General features: G+C 35.1%; 1 protein-coding gene across 3 annotated transcripts in view; it reads right to left on the bottom strand.

Annotated features, from left to right (window-relative positions):
* Positions 1-233: 233 nt before the first annotated feature.
* The window catches only part of mei-P26 (meiotic P26), a 67,945-nt gene continuing 49,330 nt past the window's right edge, over positions 234-18,848 (bottom strand). For 2 of the 3 annotated variants that reach the window (XM_069824205.1, XM_069824206.1), the window contains exons 12-15: positions 18,201-18,394; positions 14,704-14,867; positions 11,068-11,300; positions 234-7,084 (exon numbers count right to left, since the gene is read on the bottom strand). In XM_069824205.1, coding sequence (XP_069680306.1) covers positions 6,980-7,084; positions 11,068-11,300; positions 14,704-14,867; positions 18,201-18,394 — 696 coding nt within the window. In that variant the 3' untranslated portion in view covers positions 234-6,979. The remainder of the gene's footprint in view (positions 7,085-11,067; positions 11,301-14,703; positions 14,868-18,200; positions 18,395-18,848) is intronic. The other variant, XM_069824207.1, reaches the window with a different exon arrangement.

Consider the following 18,848-nt stretch of genomic DNA (forward strand, 5'->3'; position numbering starts at 1 on the left):
TTCTTAGCAGTCTGTTTCAATAAGTTGAAGTAAAATATTTACTGCATCAAAATTTATTAGAAAAAAAAAAGTTAAAATTTGGACTGTTGATTTGTAGTAAATATACAGGAGGAGGAACTGTATCTGGAGTAGACATACAAAACAAATGCTATTTCGAAATTATAATATGACAATTTTTAAAACAGGTCTGGAAAGAAAAGGGACTCAAGGGATCAAATGAAAACAAAACAGAATTTTAGGTGACTATTTATTTCATAAAACAAAGAACATCATACAAAGTAAGCTTTCTTAGGTAAATTTAAAGATTACGTAACAGTTTCCAAAAATAGCAAGAATGAATGCTGAACATTTTTCAACAGGAACCCTGAATAATGAATAAAATCACTTCTGGGGCCAAACTCTCTCATTAATTTTACACAAACAAACTCAAAATTTGTACAGGAGCAGTACAACCATGGCAATTTTTGTTTTTAGCACAAGCCCTATTAATATCAGTTCTAAAATTAAATTTTAACATACTTTATGTAATATTCTGCTGTACAATTTACACTTACCACCTTTGTATAAGACAACTGTGAATACTATAATTTCATTATTATTTATTATTATTATTACAATAATATTGTGTTTTGTATAATGTTCTATTATGTGTATAGGTGTATCATATATCATTTATAAAAAAGAAAACTATAACTGTCAATAGTGACAAGTACATAAAACAATTTGTGAATTCAAATAATAATAAAAAAAAACGGTGATGATACACTTGTTTCCTAAAGAAAAAAAATCTTTCAGTATATATTTGATCAAATAATAATGGACTAGTTCTGGGAAATTTCCTTTGGAAGTTTTAAATCAGTGTAGTATGAAATATTTAAAAGACAAAAATACTAAATGACTATGAAAAATTGGAGTAATTTTATCCTCTGAGCTCACACCAACCTCTCACTGAATTAAAAGAAAATGGAAAAATTATTGGCCATTTTGGCTATCTATATCTGCTGTTGGGCAGATAGCTTTGAACTAAGAAATGCAAAATGTTTAACACCCACGGAGTCAGAAAAATCAGTAAAATCAAAGACTGTTGTTTTAAAAGTAGATACACTTGAGGGAGAGAGAAAAATAAAACTTGTTTCTGATGTACACATACAAAACAGGGGAACAATTATATTCATCAAATATTTTATGTAAAATGTATATACTTGTAATTCGTTTGTTTAATATTACAAAGATTACGACACACTAAAACATATGTAACATTTTAGTATAATGACAATAAGTGAAAATAATATATCTTTTAAATAATTCGGTGCGTCTATCGACAAAATTGGTTTTTTATATTATTAAGAGGCCTCTTTCTCTCTCAGATTTGCAATATTATACGTTGCAACTTTGTAAACTTTCAAACAAAGACAAGACTGAAGAAATCTGTATATATATATAGAAGGGGGGTAATTGATGGAAGTGATATGTTAATAATTTGACTCGATACAAATGGGAGAACAAGCTTAAAGGTGGCACAAAATTATAATAAACAAATAAATGAGCCCGCCTATTTCGAAGTGTGCCTTGTCACATAGTCCATCCTCTTAAAAGGCACTGCAGTCTATGGGCAGATTACAAAGAGACATTTATAGCAATTTCTGATGGCCAAACAAACCTGAAACAAAGTGCAGTATAATATAACGTTGCTAAAATATCTAGGCCCAATCATCTGGTCACTTTAAAAATTTGTAATACATAAGAAATGGATCTAGCGTAGTGATCTTACATCATGACGAGGCATACTACGGCTTCTGGAAGGCTCGAGTAAATGAGCAATAAAATAAAAGGACATAACAGTGAAAGTATTTAAGAGAACAAGATGAACTATAAAACTCCAAACTAACTACAATAACCAGTAAACTGTTTTATGTTTTACATTTAAAAATTTGTACTTGAGCTGACTAAAAGAAAAAAAAGTGATAAATTTTTCTAATGAACATAAAAATGAATAATATTAATACACAGCATAACTACTGTACAGGTTCAGTCAATAATAACCAATCAACATGTAGGACCCCGCTAACACATCTCACAAGTCCTGCACACACCTTACACCACCCTGGAGATAGAGGGTGGCACCACCAAGAATATGCCCTTGCGTCACCTTTCCAGTGAACTTCACACATTCAAAAATAAAAACAAGTTGAGTACAGTAAGGCTTGGAATGCAATATCTAACATTTCAATTAACATTTTTGGTAATATGTATACATAAGAATATATAACACAAGGAAAATATTTTTTTTTTTGTTATGAAGCAGTATTCATTTTTTAAAATATTTTTATAATAAATCTAACCTATTCTGTCAAGGGATTATTGCACAACTGCACTGAAAATTACATAACTCTCCAAAGTGGGAAACAAAAAAAAGTAAAAGAAAAAATATCTCACAACCATTTCGTCAAAGTTTATGTGGTCTAGTATTGATTGTTCAAGCTGCCAACTGAAATGCTTCTCTTGTCACCAACACTGTTATGGCACAATATCTATGGAGAGAAAAAAAAATTGGTGCACTTCAACTATGAAGCATTTGCAAACTCCGTCATCCCTTTGACAAAGCACTAGTCCACTTCTTTGCTGTCACAGAATAGCTACTTTTTTATGCTTGCTTAGGAGAGTTTCCATCATGCCACACATCACCGATCAGATGGTGCTATGTTGCACAATCTGCCACTAGTTTTACATTTCAGTTGGCAGAACTGTTAAAGCTCACTATCTCAAGTGTCGAGTTAAACTCACTTGCAATAAGACGAGCTTGCTATCTTACCAACTACTTATACAACAAGTTTTAATTTCTAAGCAGTTGTAAAGAATAATTATTGAACAACAACAAAAATAATAGATCAATCCCATAAAATACACCTTTAGATTTTTATAGATTTTCTCTCTTTTTTTTTTTTAAAGTGACGTAACAGCAAGATTATCTGTCACTCACAAGTTTGAATACATTCTACAGGGAATAAAGAAACCATCATATTCACAGTCTTTGCCCATACCACATAGTTATACACAGTCAACATGAGAATATCTTACAATAATATGGGTTACTCTTACATCACGAACATCGTTTTGGCAATAACACTTTCAAAATGTCTATATATGTATTTTTAAATTCATTAAATCTTACAATGACAGAGCTAAGAATATTTAGTGGTTTCTTTTTCCCCCTAGATATTTATTTTGAACAGCCATTTTGTTTAAAGAACACAATAATAGCATAAAATTAAAAAAGATAAAATATTAAATATCATGTATATGAAAAAAGTTGAATAATAAAAGCATTTCTTAAAAAAACAATAATACAGATAAAACACTGAAAATTGCAAACTGAAAATAATATTTTTCAATTTGCTGGTTAACTACAAATTCAAGGAAACAAAAAGATTTTTTTAAACTCTATTCTACAGTAAAAAAAAGGCTTGGATTGAGATAAAAAACATGACATTGCCACATTAAGTGATTAATAACAAATGAATAAGCTACACATTTTAATTTTTTTTTTTTTCAGCAACTAGGAAGACAAATCATTTGGTTGCTTGTGGCAACCGCAACACTAAAACCTTGTTGTAGCTTTTCCATGTTATCAAAGAGTGCATTTTCTGCACCTCGTATTTGCTTACTCACCCAGCCCACACACCTTATGCAATAGCAATTGGCAATGTGGGACTTCAAGGCAGAACAAGCCCCACCTTGTGTGTGTATGTGTGTTTTAAGCGTACTAAATTAAGGGAAGAGACTGACAGGCCATTTGCAAACGAACCCGTTAACATTTTTGGTGACTAATCTTTTCAAAATTGTGTTTTCTGTGCTAAATTAAAACACCACTAAAATAGTACTACAAAAATTGAAGCACTTAACTATAAAATACTTGTGACTCTTAGTGTAGTTTTAAATATTTCACACTGTTTCAATTTCAAATGAGTATTTTTCGTAGCCATCTTCCATTTTTCTCTTCGATTGTGGAGAGAGAAAGATGGAATACGGATCCAGATGCAAATGGCCGAGACCAAGAAAAGCACACAGGGCAGAGGTATGCACCCTTTTGCACCGCCACTTGAATATCTCCCTTTAAAAAATACCTCTGGAGCATGGCCTTGTGCTCTTCACTGTAAAAAGTGATGATCTGGAACCAGAGACAATGCCCAACTTTCTTGTCAGGGGGACAGTTTCGATTCATATAAAAACTCATAGACAATCACAATGCTAATGAAGATTCTGTTCAGAAGGAAACTTGCCTCCCTGATCCCATTCCTTGGGTTGTGTCTGGTTCCACTATGGATGGAATGATACACGACAAGATTTCATATAAATATTAATAGAGACTTTTAACTTTTATCTTCAATACTGACAAAACTAACAACACTTATTGCTAGTGAATTTTGGTGGGAATAATAATAATAAAAAAAATTACGTGTTGATACTTATTCCTTATGCACTATGTCATCCAAATTCAATATTCTTTAACTGATCAACATTCAATTATTGTATCCTTTAGATCGCTTTGTAAGTTAAAGTTTGTGTAATGCATAGGGTGAAAAAAAAAAAAAAAGACTGTTTACAGAGTAGCTATCTAAAAACAACTGTATTTTTTGTACACATTGAAAAAGACTTGTGTGATTTGTAAAAATCATCAAAAATTCTATCACAATTACCACAAATATATAATATTTTTGTAGTTTTTATCATCTATCGAGGTAAATCATAGGGGGTTAAAACTGAGGTTAGGCATCCCTCCTAGGCCATTAAATAGTTTAGGGATTTTTACAAGTTCATGGCAAAATGCAGGGGAGATGCCTAACGTTTAAGGTCAAAAAGTTGTGTAAATATATTTATATACTCAAAACATGTATAAGTTTTTAATCTGAGCAGGTTTATATATGTATATAATAAGAGAGAATGTATGTGTGTGTGTAAAATTTTGTTGCATCACTTAAGGCAATTAACAAAAATATATACCGACATATGTATTATGACTTATTAATACTCAAGTATCATCCAAATTAAAATTCATAGTACCAGAAAAACTTCAATGAAAAAATTTTGCCCACTCACCCCAAAACTTCCGAGTTGAGAAAACATCATCGTAACACCATACACAATTTTAAAATAGCCCCCAACCCCCCCACCCCAAAGAAAGAATAGCAGTCACGTGTACACATAAATCTTCTGCCCTAAGAGATATTTAAGCATGAGATTTTTTTGTGATTGTTTTTATATACTTTTATAGAAACATTATGTTTGTTATTGTGAACTTACACTCTAACGTTTTTGCCGCTAGTAAATATAGGCAGCGCACAATAAAATAACAAGATACTAAGGTCACAACTGATCCTGAAGATACTATTATCACAGGCATGTTTTTATCGAAAGTTTTTTCTTTCTTTTCTTTTCAAAGTCCACCAAGAAATAACAGAGGAATAACATCTGCATTTAGACGAGACATTGTGAAGTACTAATTACAGTCCACTCCATATGTAACCAACTGAAGAACATAGTCGTCTATCCTACCACTGAACTGATCCCAAAGTGCAAATGCCCTGTTCAAGATTTGGAACCATGGCCGTCACGGGAAACAACTTCTCCAGAGATTACACCCGTGACAGCTATGAGGTTAACGAAACTCAACACTCAGGTTTACACAGAAAGAATGCCTCTTTTGTGTTAGCGAAATTGTTTCCAAAAGTCTCGACACTTCTTTGTATTGATAAGTTTTCGGTTCTTTGGTGACTGGAAATGAAACCTGGTTTTGGCCATGTGATTGACAAGTTTCACTAACCATACAGGCACTTAAAACGAGTGACAAAGAAGCTCAAAACTCGATGAAAATGTCCTTGTGCAAACAGTAGAGCACAGTGATTTAATAATACAAGTAAGGGGGACTTCGAGAATATGATACTTTCCCAGGAAATTTAGTTCTGTTTCCGTGAAAGGAGACACGAGTTTATCCCCAAACAAATTGATAGACAAAACACGTGCAATAGTTTCTGGAAGTCTCAACACTCTACAATAAAATATCTATGGTTATTAAAATGGCTGGAAAACCATTTTCCACTTTCGTATGTGAGATTTTCCATTCACACGAAGGAGAGGGTAAAAAGTAGACTAACGCGCAAACAAATGTTACAGTAACAATTACACAAATCATGGCACAGTGAAACACATACATTCCAACATGAGATGCACGGCTCTAGGTGTGCTGCCTTCTATGACCTGACTGCATCGCAGACAGGCTTGCACCTCTTTTGGAACAAATAAAATCTGCAGTCACACTCTTTAGTTACAGCAGTATAATGAAAAATAATAAACCGACCTGAGTAAGTATTGTAATTATAAAAACGAACATCCACAAACTCAGACACACAGCCATTTTGAAACCATTCACACACACGCACGAATAAAATCTCCCCTTTTAAGCATGAACTGTTACATTAGGAACCATATCACTGCTGCTACTAATAATATAATAATATAATAATAATTTAGTTAAAAAATCTTTAACGAATAAAAAATAATAATTAGTGTATATGTATAATATTTTTACCTATAGTACTTGCGTTATTTGGATAAATTTGCTAAATGCAGTTTTTATCATTACACACTTTTTAAAATAAAAACAAAACTCTGCCTAAACTAAACACTTTCCGTTATGTAAGATAATCTTAAAACTACAGCACTCATATTTAAAACCTTACTGCAGTACTGACATGACTTTTTGACTATTGAAAAGTAAAATATCAGCATAAAATTATGCAGAGTTTATGGTTGCGAGATCAACTAAGTTGGAGACTATGGTAATGTCCCAAAGGGTTTTATAAGATGGAGACATGGGGCACATGAAAGAGCACCACCCCAAACCCAATGGAGTTGCTACTAGCTCATGTCTACAACTACAGTACGTATTTATGTTGCTAGCATGTCTTCTCTCTTCTTTTATTTACATGATATAGAGTGTATTGAGTACCAATACATGATGATTGTTCTTTGCCAAAGTTACCACATAACCTTCAGATGTGATTTTTAGGCCACAGCATCGGGACACCTGAAAGAGAGAGATAAAAGATATGTTATTTATCTACAGCTTCACAATAATCACCAGGTGAATAAGGTATAGGTAGATAATAACTTGTATATTATATAAGCATTAATTCCTCACCAAAAATAACATTCCTATACAATATCTTTGTGATTAGCTCAAAATATCAGTAAATTCTACTATCATTTAATTAAATATATATAAAAGTTCCATACAAAAATGCCCTGAAAAAGTTTAATGGTGACAAAGAAACCATTCAATGAGACCAAATGGGGGATCCAACTCAAGCTCGAGCACAGCTCCGGATCAGCAGGCCAGCGAATCTGCCAACTGAGTTACATCGATGGCTCTACTAAAAATATAGACATAGCCAGTCAGATTAATTAAATTTACAAACACAAACGATTATTCATCAATTGTTCTATAACATATAATACAAAATGAGTAAGTTCATTCAATTTAAGGCATAAACAATTCAATCAGTTGTAATATACAGAAATTGGTAATACATATCATGCAAATTACTTCAAATTACAAACACAAACAATTCATCAATAGAGCTCACATTTGGTCTCATTGAATGGTTTCTTCCAAGGTCTTCCCCAGCCGTGGGACTGAAGTCGGATGGTCTATGGCGAGTCCTCAGCCTCACTTCATTTCAACCCCTTTGGTCTGATTACCTGGTTGGGTTTTTAACCGAGGTTTTCCCCAACCATAAGGCAAATGCCAGGCAATCTTTTGGCGAATCCTCGGGCCTCACATCATCTCACTACAGCTCGCCAAAATATTATTAAAAAATTGTAGAAAATTATAAAATTGTAAAACTATAAAAATTGTAAAAATTTGTAATTGTAATATTGTAAAATTTTTGACTTGTTCCACATCTTAAAGCTTCATTGCTCGTGTAAGAATGTAAGATCTATGGAGGGGGGGGGGGAGAAAAAAAAAAGAGGCTTAACTGAATTGTGCCCATTTTCTTCTACATATGTTCATGACGGTTATATAGAACTTTCACTTATGCTATTGTAATTTCAAGTTTCATTTAATTTACACTCCTGTATGAGAACAACAGTAAGAGATGTGTGATCTCAGAGAGCAAATAAGTGCCCTCAATGCAAAAATAGGAACAAAGAATATGAAGATGATTCTTACTATTGACCAAATGACGTGCTCATCCACAAGTCTTGCATCTAAGAAATGTGCAATTCGAATTTTTGCTAGCCAACTGTACAAGCAGATTGCAACCCTTGGATATGGGCATTATGTTCAAACCTTCATGGCAAATTATCAAAAAAGTCCAGTGCTAGAGACTCTAACCTTCATGGAGTGTGGCAAAGACACAAAAGTCATGCTCTATATTAGATGTCCATTTGATAACAAAAACATGCAAGGGACATAAAGCAATCAAATAATACAAACTGCTTCAGCTATATTAGATGTCCATTTGATAACAAAAACATGCAAGGGACATAAAGCAATCAAATAATACAAACTGCTTCCAGAAAGCTGACTTTCTTTCAGAAATGATGGAAGAAATGGTTGTGGAAGATTATGAAATGCAGACTGGAAAAATCTTCAGCCAGATGCAACACTTTCAGAATTCGTACCTATATATAACAATATTCTGATTATGACAAAATGTCGTTATAATAAATGAAGTTCATTTTTAGGGTGACAGTACAAATGGTGGTGGTGTTAAATGCAAAGGCAGCTGAAGGTTATGAAACAACAAGATAAGTCTGTCCATCAGTTAATACTGAAAAAATTTCCTACAAATCTGACAAATTTCTTTGAACCAAAATTTTATGGGGAAAAAAATTAACATTTCATGTCAGTTAAGTATTAGGGCAGCATTTTTCAAACTACAGTCTGTGGACTGTGAGTGATCCTCTGAGCTTGAACACTTGAACATGTATGATGATGGATGAGTGGAACAGAGAAAAATTCTCTCCAGCACTGGGATTTGAACCCGGGTTTTCAGCTCTATCCACTAAGCCACACCAGATTCCCATCCCGATGTTGGATTGAATCCTCTCAGTTTAAGTTCCGTCGGATTCCGGCCACTTAGTCACTCATACGAGTGCAGCTCTGTGCATGTGTGGACATTGTGCCACTGTTATACATCTATGACGCAGTGCATGAGGGTAGGCCACTAGAGGGAACCCATAAGGTGGAACTTAAACTGAGAGGATTCAATCTGACATCGGGATGGGAATCCTATGTGGCTTAGTGGATAGAGCGTCAGCACGTAGAGGTGAAAACCCGGGTTCAAATCCCGGTGCCGGAGAGAATTTTTCCCTGTTTCACACATCCATCATCATATTATGATGACGCAGAATTTCTGCATGGAAATATCATATGTACTTCGGTACATCACAATAATATATGATATGCGAAAAATAATCACTTAGTGATTTAAGACGTGCTTATTCCATTGGATCCCGGCCACTTAGTCACTCATGAGTGCACCTCTGCACATGTGTGGACATTGTGCCACTGTCATACATCTATGACGCAGTGCATGAGGGTAGGCCACTAGAGGGAACCCATGAGGTGGAACTTAAACTGAGAGGATTCAATCCGACATCAGGATGGGAATCCTGTGTGGCTTAGTGGATAGAGCATCAGCATGTAGAGCTGAAAATCCGGGTTCAAATCCCAGTGCCGGAGAGAATTTTTCCCTGTTCCACTCATCCATCATCATATGATGACGCAGAATCTCTGCACGGAAATATTATATGTACTTCGATACATCATAATAATACTTGAACATGTATTTAGTAAAACTGAGCAATTGTCCGAGAAGGGGGGGGGGGGGAATCACTCAATTGTTGAGAATCACAAAGTAACAGGGCACTACCTACTCTACCCTCACTTATGAAGAAAGGGGATTACTGTTACAATAATTTATTATACGTAAGCATGTGATGGGCACAGCTCGAAAATTTAATTTTCATTTTTGTCTCTCTTCTCGACTCACCGACAAAGAAAAGGGATTGCCAATCTAGTTTTTCAGGTAAAACTCACGGTAAAGCTGATTTGAATAATTTCAAAAGAAAAATTGTTCCAGGGCCAGGTATCGATCCAGGCCACTGGCTGGAACAATTTTTCCCTTGAAATTATTCAAATCTGCTTTACAGGGAGCTTTACCTGAAAAACTAGATTTGCATAATATATACATTACTGTAGGTACATTAACAGAAAACCACAATTCCAAGTTACACAGACTTTGTGTGCGCTTGATGTGGGTCTCTGGCATCTCGTCAGTCCACGCGAGTTGTATGGATATAAAGGGAAAAACTGAGATGGTATCGGGTGGAGTTCCTGGGTAGCTCAGTTGGTAGAGCACTGGTACGTTCAGCCAGAGGCCCTGGATTGATATCTGGCCCCGGTACAATTTTTCCCTTCAAATTATTGTTGTGAATATATATTACTACATGGAAAAATGCGTTGTACACAGTTCAGAAATTAAATGTTATCATTGTGTTTCTTCTCAGCTTGATAACTTTCAGTTACAGCACGGTTCAAAGTTACCGCAGCAAATTCTCCAGTTTAGCAGTGAAACTGTCATACCCATGAGATAATAGATGGGTTAGACATGAGCAAATGGAATTAACTCCTATCTCTGAATATAGTACAAACTAGGGTATAACCATCCTATTATCAAGCCACAATACCATAAGATGGCATACCCTAGACAGCTAAAAATATATTTATTTCTGTGAAGATATCAAAATAAACTTCTGCAGCACCACAGTATCATATCTTCATACTTCACACATCAATAGCAAAGTAAAAGGAAATCAACATTAACATTTGAAAAACTAATTCGAAATATAAAGCTATGGAGTCAGTAGGTATTAACAAACAGATGAATGAAAAAACTAAATAATTCCATTATGACATGCTACGCCTGAAGCTGGATACAATGAACTCAAGTAAGCTACTGATATTAAGGTGGAAGGACACAAGTATTTGTTGTGATTTACCTTAACGTATGGACACTCAAACTCAGAGAGAAGAGAGCCATCTCTAGAGAAAACTGCAACATGGAAGCGATTTCCATGGGAGTCGCCCACCAACACATCTCCTGCATCCGATATGTCAATCCCATTTGGAAAGTTGGTAATACTCTCGCAACCAATACGACGTAAGAACTGCCCTTCTTCGTTGAACACAACTACACAGTGACCTTTGAAGTCGCACACAAAATATTCTTTGCCTGAAAAGTGAGAGGACAGCTGAATTAGCATGCAATTTTAATAAAGAACAAAAAGCAAGGTATTTAATCTAATACTATCAGCAATATTTCATCCACTATTGATATTTTTGTCTTACTATGAAAAGCAACATGAAGTTCTGCTTCATTATGGTATTCTGCTTGCATGAAACTGACAAGCAAACATTCTCATGGGGGCAGAAAAAGTTAATTTCTTTTCTTCCACCATGTTAATAATGTCAAAACAAGTGCTTACACAAATTTTGGCCACTCAAGTGCAATTAAGTAAGTTTACTTGGAGTTGTTCACAGAAAGAAAACAAAATTTCATGGAAATATTAATTGAAAAACTGGGTGTTCAGTTCAAAATGTGTCATGGCTCGCTGTATGCCGTCATGTGGCTAGCCGATGAGCCTAGAAAATTCAATCTTCCTACATTTCCGCAGAGGTGTATTACCTATATGCCAGAGACATTGCCTAGCAAGTACGGCATTCATTCTGAAGGGTACTTACCGATACGTAGGTAATGCCGGTAGTGGCAGGAATGTGAACTGTTTGGAAACACGTACTGAGGTGAGTTTTTTTCTTACTGTCGGGATATGGGGAGAGGGTTAAGACGATTACTTCCGTATTTGTTCACATTAACTTCGACGGTCAACATGCACATGGAGCATTTGATTTGTATTGTGGAATGTTGCCGTATGCAATTGATGATAACAAATATCCCGCGCAAAACACAGTTCGAAAGAGGTTATGGTAGCATACAGACCGTACAGACCGCCATCTGTTGCTACGACATTCAAGTTATACCGTACACATTCTCAAGTTCAGATTGAACGCCTTGATTAATAGGCAACTTCTCTGACATAAAAGCTGAAACTTGCTTCAAATCGCTGACTCACAACAGTGACGTCATGACACACTTTGAAATGAACACCCAGTAGATACAGCATTTGTTGGGCTATTTTTCAACATATTCCCCATCGGAACTGAGACATTTGTTAGACGTTGGAATCAACTTTTGTATCCATGTGACGTAGAATTCCATCTGTAAAAATATGAAGCCATTCATTGTTAGAGAATCTACTATGAACAGTTTTCAATGCTGGCAATTTTAGGATATCTTTTGTAGTGTCACTTTTCTTGATATCTTCAACCAGGTCTAGATAATACCCTATATTGCTTGTGTAGGATTAGTTTCATGAATTAAATTTTTTTTACTTGTTGGGAGATTTATATTTTGCTTAATTTCCTGTACTTTAGAGAGAAAGCTTTCCTGAGACTTGAATGTTAATTCTGAAGTTTCTTAGCCCCCAATTGCTAAATGAAAGTCTGATCAATTTTTCGTATTGAATAATAGTATTCTTTTCTAGTTCATATTCAATAAGAGACTGATGAACTATTAGTTGCATTGCAGGTATTGGAGTAGATTTGACAGCTACTATATGACAAACAGGTCTGAAACCCTGACCTAAACAGCTTAGCGGTAGTGTTGCTCCCTGTCCTTTGCAAAACTACCCCACACCACCATCACTCAGCTCATTAAAGAGGTATGAAGCTCTTTACAAGGACAGCAAATGAATAAGTGTTGTCACATTTCATAACTTCAAATTCTCAATTCTTAAAATAAAATGAATTGTTTTATCACTAATTATTTATTTTATTAATATTATAAACAGATGCACACACGCACCACAGGGTCATAAGTGACATAAAAACGGAAGATTTAGCAAATTGGCATCCACGGATTCTCACTAGGTATTATCTCAATTTATGAACTAAACAGATGGTCAGGTTTGAAGAGGAGGAGGAGGTGGTTCACGAGAGGGTTGCAGACAAGGAAGCGGAATCAAGCAGTTTTGTTCACATACTTCCTGGGGTTTCAGATGCGTTTGTCGTATAGTACTGTAATTTATCGAATACTTTGATTTTCTAATACAGTAGAGTCTCGTTAATTCGAACTACACTAATCCGAACAAAATTATTTTAAGAAAAACCCAAATTTATTGTAATAGTACAAAGTAGTGAAAAGAAAAAATGTGTAAATTCACTCAATTTCTTTTACTTTAAAAATTATGAAAATAGCACATTCAAGGGTGCATAATTTACACATCTAGTATGCTCATAAAATCAGTAATTTTCTGTTGTCGTAATGACGTGAACCTGTTGGTTGTGGTTCTAAAAATAGCAACAAGATACTCCCACCATCATCTCTCAGCGCTTGTGAATAGCATGCATTGCATTACAGGAAATATTTCGGTTAATCCGAAAATCTTGTAATGCGAACAGGTATTGGTCCCAATTAGTTCGGATAAACAAGACTCTACTGTAATTTTATTCTTTTTTTTTTTTAAGATTTGCTGTTATTCACCACAGTATGTCATTACTGGTTTTATATAGACATTGAGTAGCAGTAGCAGCAGCAGCAGCAGTAGTTGTAGTAGTAAGAGTTTATCTTGAACATTCCATTTCATGCCTGACAAATCACTTAAAAAAGTGATAAACCTTTCAAAAAGAGTACAAAAGCGGAATAAGTTATGTACTGCCAACCTAACAGTATAAATGAAAAAGGTCACTCAGATTACGGACATCTTGGAAGGAACACGTAATAATATTTCCCATTTGTCAACTGACTTCTGTGTCACACAGTATTCACTGATTGTGCATGCATATGTTTTATTATTAATGTTATCACGCACACATGCACAAAACAATTATGTGTGTGTGTATCTAATGCTCTGGATTTAACAATGAAGTCATCATTCCTCTTGCTTCCCCTTGGGGGAACCTGTAACCCCTAGAGGGCGCGTCCCCAGGTGGCAGATCAGGGAATGCCTCTCAGAAATGAGTGGTAGAGAGAAATGAAGTATCTCCCACGGACCAACAGGTAATTATCTATGCTAGCCTGTCATGGCATAGAGATGCATCCCATAAGAGGCAGAGGTGGTAACGGTCGGTAGACTCAAAGTAAGCCCTCCTGGCTAAGTCCGAAGGACCCGCTGACCAAAGATAGGTATGGTCCTCTTTCATATAGGTAGTTGAGAAAGGACAGTACAACCGCCAACTCTTAAAAACATGGTGTCCTTCAAGAAAATGGTTAAAATCAGCTCATGAAAATGTTGCATCCCAAAGCAAAACAAAACAATTATAAATTAAGCATATTATAATACAGTGGGACACTCTGATATGAAACTGAAAGATGATTCATATTTAAATTAACTATTTCTTGTGAATCTACATCACCTTAACATACACATAGTCTATTTCGAATTCTGAAAAAGAAGGTGGTTGTGGTTCATCTTTGTTTAAAGTAGGAATAACCATACATGAGTTACTGTGTATAAAATTATGTATTATTTTTCCCTTTCCGTCACACATTCTCATAGGAATTTTGTATCAAAACTTACCACTTATTGCAATATCTGAAGGTTCACGCATGTAATCGCTGCAGTCAAACCAGCGCAACAATTCACCTCCCTCCGAAATAACAAATACTGTAGGTGAAACACTATCCACAGCCACAATGTGACCTTGGGATGTGACCGCAAGCCCAGCTACTATGTCTATGTACCTGCAAGCACAAGATTTTCATGTTATGCAACAGTTTTACATTTTAAGATATCTGAGAATAAGTTCTCCATATTTTCAGCAGATGGGATAATGCATTAATTTTCTATGCAAAATTCCTGGATTAATAATTCTTTTGTTTCTTAAGATTTAAAGAGGTTTAAGCAAAAACATATACGTTTTTTCTACGATAGGACGTGAAATGGGATTTTACCCACTGTTATCAATGCAAAAAGTGAGCCTTTAGAACACTAGTGCACAAAAAAAGTAAGTAATCAGTTTACACACTGCTATTCATTTTACACACTGCCAAAGAAAATGTAATATTCAATGTACACTTAGCGGCAAAAAGAATGGGCCGACCGACAATTTCTAAGGTATGACTTGAGGCTTTCCCGGTGTTTGATATAGAATAACTCTAAATTCCAGAGACATACATTGCGCATGCTCGTCTCAATGCTGTAGTTCACTAGGTAACACATAATTAAACCATTTAAATTTGCTGTATTTTGTTTAAGAGGCTAAAATATGTAATAAAATCGAATGGCGGGTTGATTCTAGATACATCAGGGCCCTTGAAGAGTGAAATTGTAATAAAATTGATAAATACAAAATCAACCGGAGCGAATATGAACAGGAAAACCATGTATTATTACAAAGCAATATAAACAGTTACAGTAGCGTAAGTTGTTACGGCATTGGTATATTGAACAAGTTAGTAGTAGCTGAAGGTTCGAATCTCCCCAAATCTTCTTTTTTTTTAATTACAAAATTGCCATCATATGTGTCACGCAAAGCTATAATTATGTGGTGATATCTCTTAGAATATGCCCAAACTCTAATAAATAACAAACCTCCCTCTCTCTTTCAAGCAATACTGCTATCTGTTAATATAACATTCTGTCTCGCCATTATGCTTGAAGATGGCACAGAAACAATAACTCATTGCCCTGGTTCGCATAGGTTATTCTGCGTATGCTACTCTCCAACAGGACTTTGATTGGAGAAATGTCATTTTCTCCGACGAGGTAATTGTCTCCAATAACAATGATAGTACTGCCCTAGTTTATTGTATGAATGACCACCGATACGCTTCGCGTGAGGGTCGTGTGTTGGGGGTGGATGTCATACGATGGGACAGGACTTCTGGAACGCATCCATGGTCTGTTTACGGCAGAAGTCTACGAACACATTTTGGCAAATGTAATGATCCCTTCTGCCCGAAAACGATATCCAGAAGGAACACTTTTCTTCCAGCAGGATAATCATCTGATACACACTGCCAACCGGATTCAAAGATGGTTTACGAGGAGGTGTGATGTCGACCCAGTCGACTGGCCTCCAAATTCACCAGATATGAATCTGTTTCAAAATTTGTGGGCTGCAGTCAAAAGGATCCTACGCTCTAATTGGGCAGAACAACCACCCGTTCGGACACCTGAGGAATTGTGGGACAGAGTTCTAGATGCGTGGGAGAAGATGGCCAAGAATTTAGACCTGTTCTATAATTTTGTGGACTCCATGCCGCGCAGAATGAGGGCAGATGTTGACGCAGGTGGTTTGTGGACAAGATACTATACTAGTCCCCACCACAGCTTTGTTTTGTTAATATATTAACAAATTGTTAGTTTTTGTTAATTTAATTATTTGTGTTTGATATGCGTCCGTTTTTTTAGGATGTGAAACAAGTATTTTTGTTTATACAGACCAGATCTCACCTACTAATAGCCCACAGGTGATGGCCAATAATATTTTTAAAAGGCAGGCATAACGAAGTTTGTTAACAAATGCCATTTCACATTTAAACTAATAAATTAAGTAAAAGTTAAAATAAAAAAAAAATAATAATTTTACAGTACCAGGAGGCGAACTCACAACCTCTGGCATGGATGTCAGACTTCTTACCACTGGGCCACACACTGCTCGTAAGGTTTATTATATTATAGACAGATGACTTTCAATGAAGAGACACCACAGCAATGCCTTGCACTGGGTTACGTTTACACGAGTGAACCGTGCAATAGAACTTAGCATTTCTATCGACCAAGAGTCGGCCCATTCTTTTTGCCGCTAACTGTACAAACTTCATTCAGTAAGAAATTAATGTATTACCTCGATCTTTCATTACTTAAATATTACATGTAACACAAATAAACAACAAATTTAACATTCTTATTTACATTTTAGCCCGTAGTATTCTGAAGTTACATGTAGTAGCCTGCTCATTGCAGAAAGAAGTAACATTCAACTTTTTCTAACTGCTTTGTTGATTATGGCCGATTTAGATGGCCATGACATTGTGATCTTATAACCTCTCCAACTTGAAATATTTATTTAATGTGCTATTTAATTTAAATTGTGCTATCGTAGAAAAAAAAACATTGTATGATACACATTTGTAAAATTATCTTTTTGGCACAATCTTTACACTTGTGCAAAAGAAAACCTTTACGAATAACTATTTTGGAATGCTTATTTAATCCCTGTGACTGAAGCATCCAATGGACCAAAGCGGCTTAACTGATAAAAAAAAGGATAGAGAAATTACAGTTTAAAATTAATAAATGCGTAAATTAATCACAGTTCCAGTTTTACAGACAGAAAATGGATTCACTGCCAGAAGCTATCTGCCCAGAAAAGATAAAATTCTAAGTCATTATGGAGACTTGAGAGAGAATGGGTGTGCTTGTTGCATCTTTTAGAATGAAACACACTGGTGTACTGGAAGTTTCAGATATTTGAAAAAACCCTAATAAGGATTATACTAAGAGAATTTTATTTCTGATTTGATGTCAACTATCTCACTTCTATATAATGCTGTAGGAATCAAATTCCAAACTTCTGTTTTGCAACATAGTGTCTTAACCATGTGCGCCCCAAAGAGCTGCATATTCGTATTTAGCCAATACTAATCAAATCATATTGCTAGACTTTTCCATTCCAAACCATATAACCATAAAATAGACTGTTACAAAAATGTTTAACTATTAACACTGCAAAACAAAACAAAACCAATAACATTCAAAGAGAACGATTGCAATTAAACTGATTTTAAGTTTCATTTTAAAATAAATTACAATATAATCTAATGATCAGATTACCATTAATTTTCTTCTACTAACTCAAATATTAAAAAATGATTACCAGACAGCAGATTTTGGGTCTCGATACTGAACATTAGGTGTATGTCAGTTGCAAAGAGGTCATTGAATTCAATGCTACACTCCCTCCGTAAGCCAAGGGAAGAGACATCTTTTCACTGTGTAGGGACTGAAAATCCGCTGTCTGATGATTACTGTTGTCTGTTATCCTTATCATTCATCTTTGAACTACCTACCTTATGGCTATTTTCTTAATGAAATGGCCATTCTTGGTAAAAATCTGCATGCGGGAGCGTTCATTTCCACGGTCACAAACAACAAATTTTCCTGTATTTCGCATCACTGCAACTTTACGTGGGTACCATAATTGTCCCTCCTCCTTTCCAGGAATACCAAACTGAAACTTGAATGTGCCTGTCTTCTCAAACACCTGAAATGTATATACAGATATGTCATTAAACACCTGAAACATATATATACATATGTCATTAAACATCTATTAGACAAAAGGAATCAATCTTTTGTAATGTATTTTCTTGACATGTGTGCAAATATCCTGTCAGCCTTGCGAACTAATGATTGTTCTTGACCATAATGTTTTCTCAAGTCAATTATTGAATGTGATGGATATATAACTTTAAAAGTGATCTGTAACACTTGGGTGCGGAAGTACATTGACTGATAAATATAAATATTGAGTGCTGTGAACTTAATGAAATATTGTGTAATACAATATGGAAATGGATTTATATAAACAACATGTCAGCCTCACAGATTCAACACTTTTACATATTTTTATACGAAACTGAGTTTGTTTGAATGAGAGCATGGAATAATAAATACGATGGTACAAGCAAGTTCAAAGACTGGAGAAAGGATGTCTA

Source organism: Periplaneta americana, chromosome 4 (genome assembly GCF_040183065.1).
Source record: "Periplaneta americana isolate PAMFEO1 chromosome 4, P.americana_PAMFEO1_priV1, whole genome shotgun sequence".
Classification (NCBI taxonomy): domain Eukaryota; kingdom Metazoa; phylum Arthropoda; class Insecta; order Blattodea; family Blattidae; genus Periplaneta; species Periplaneta americana.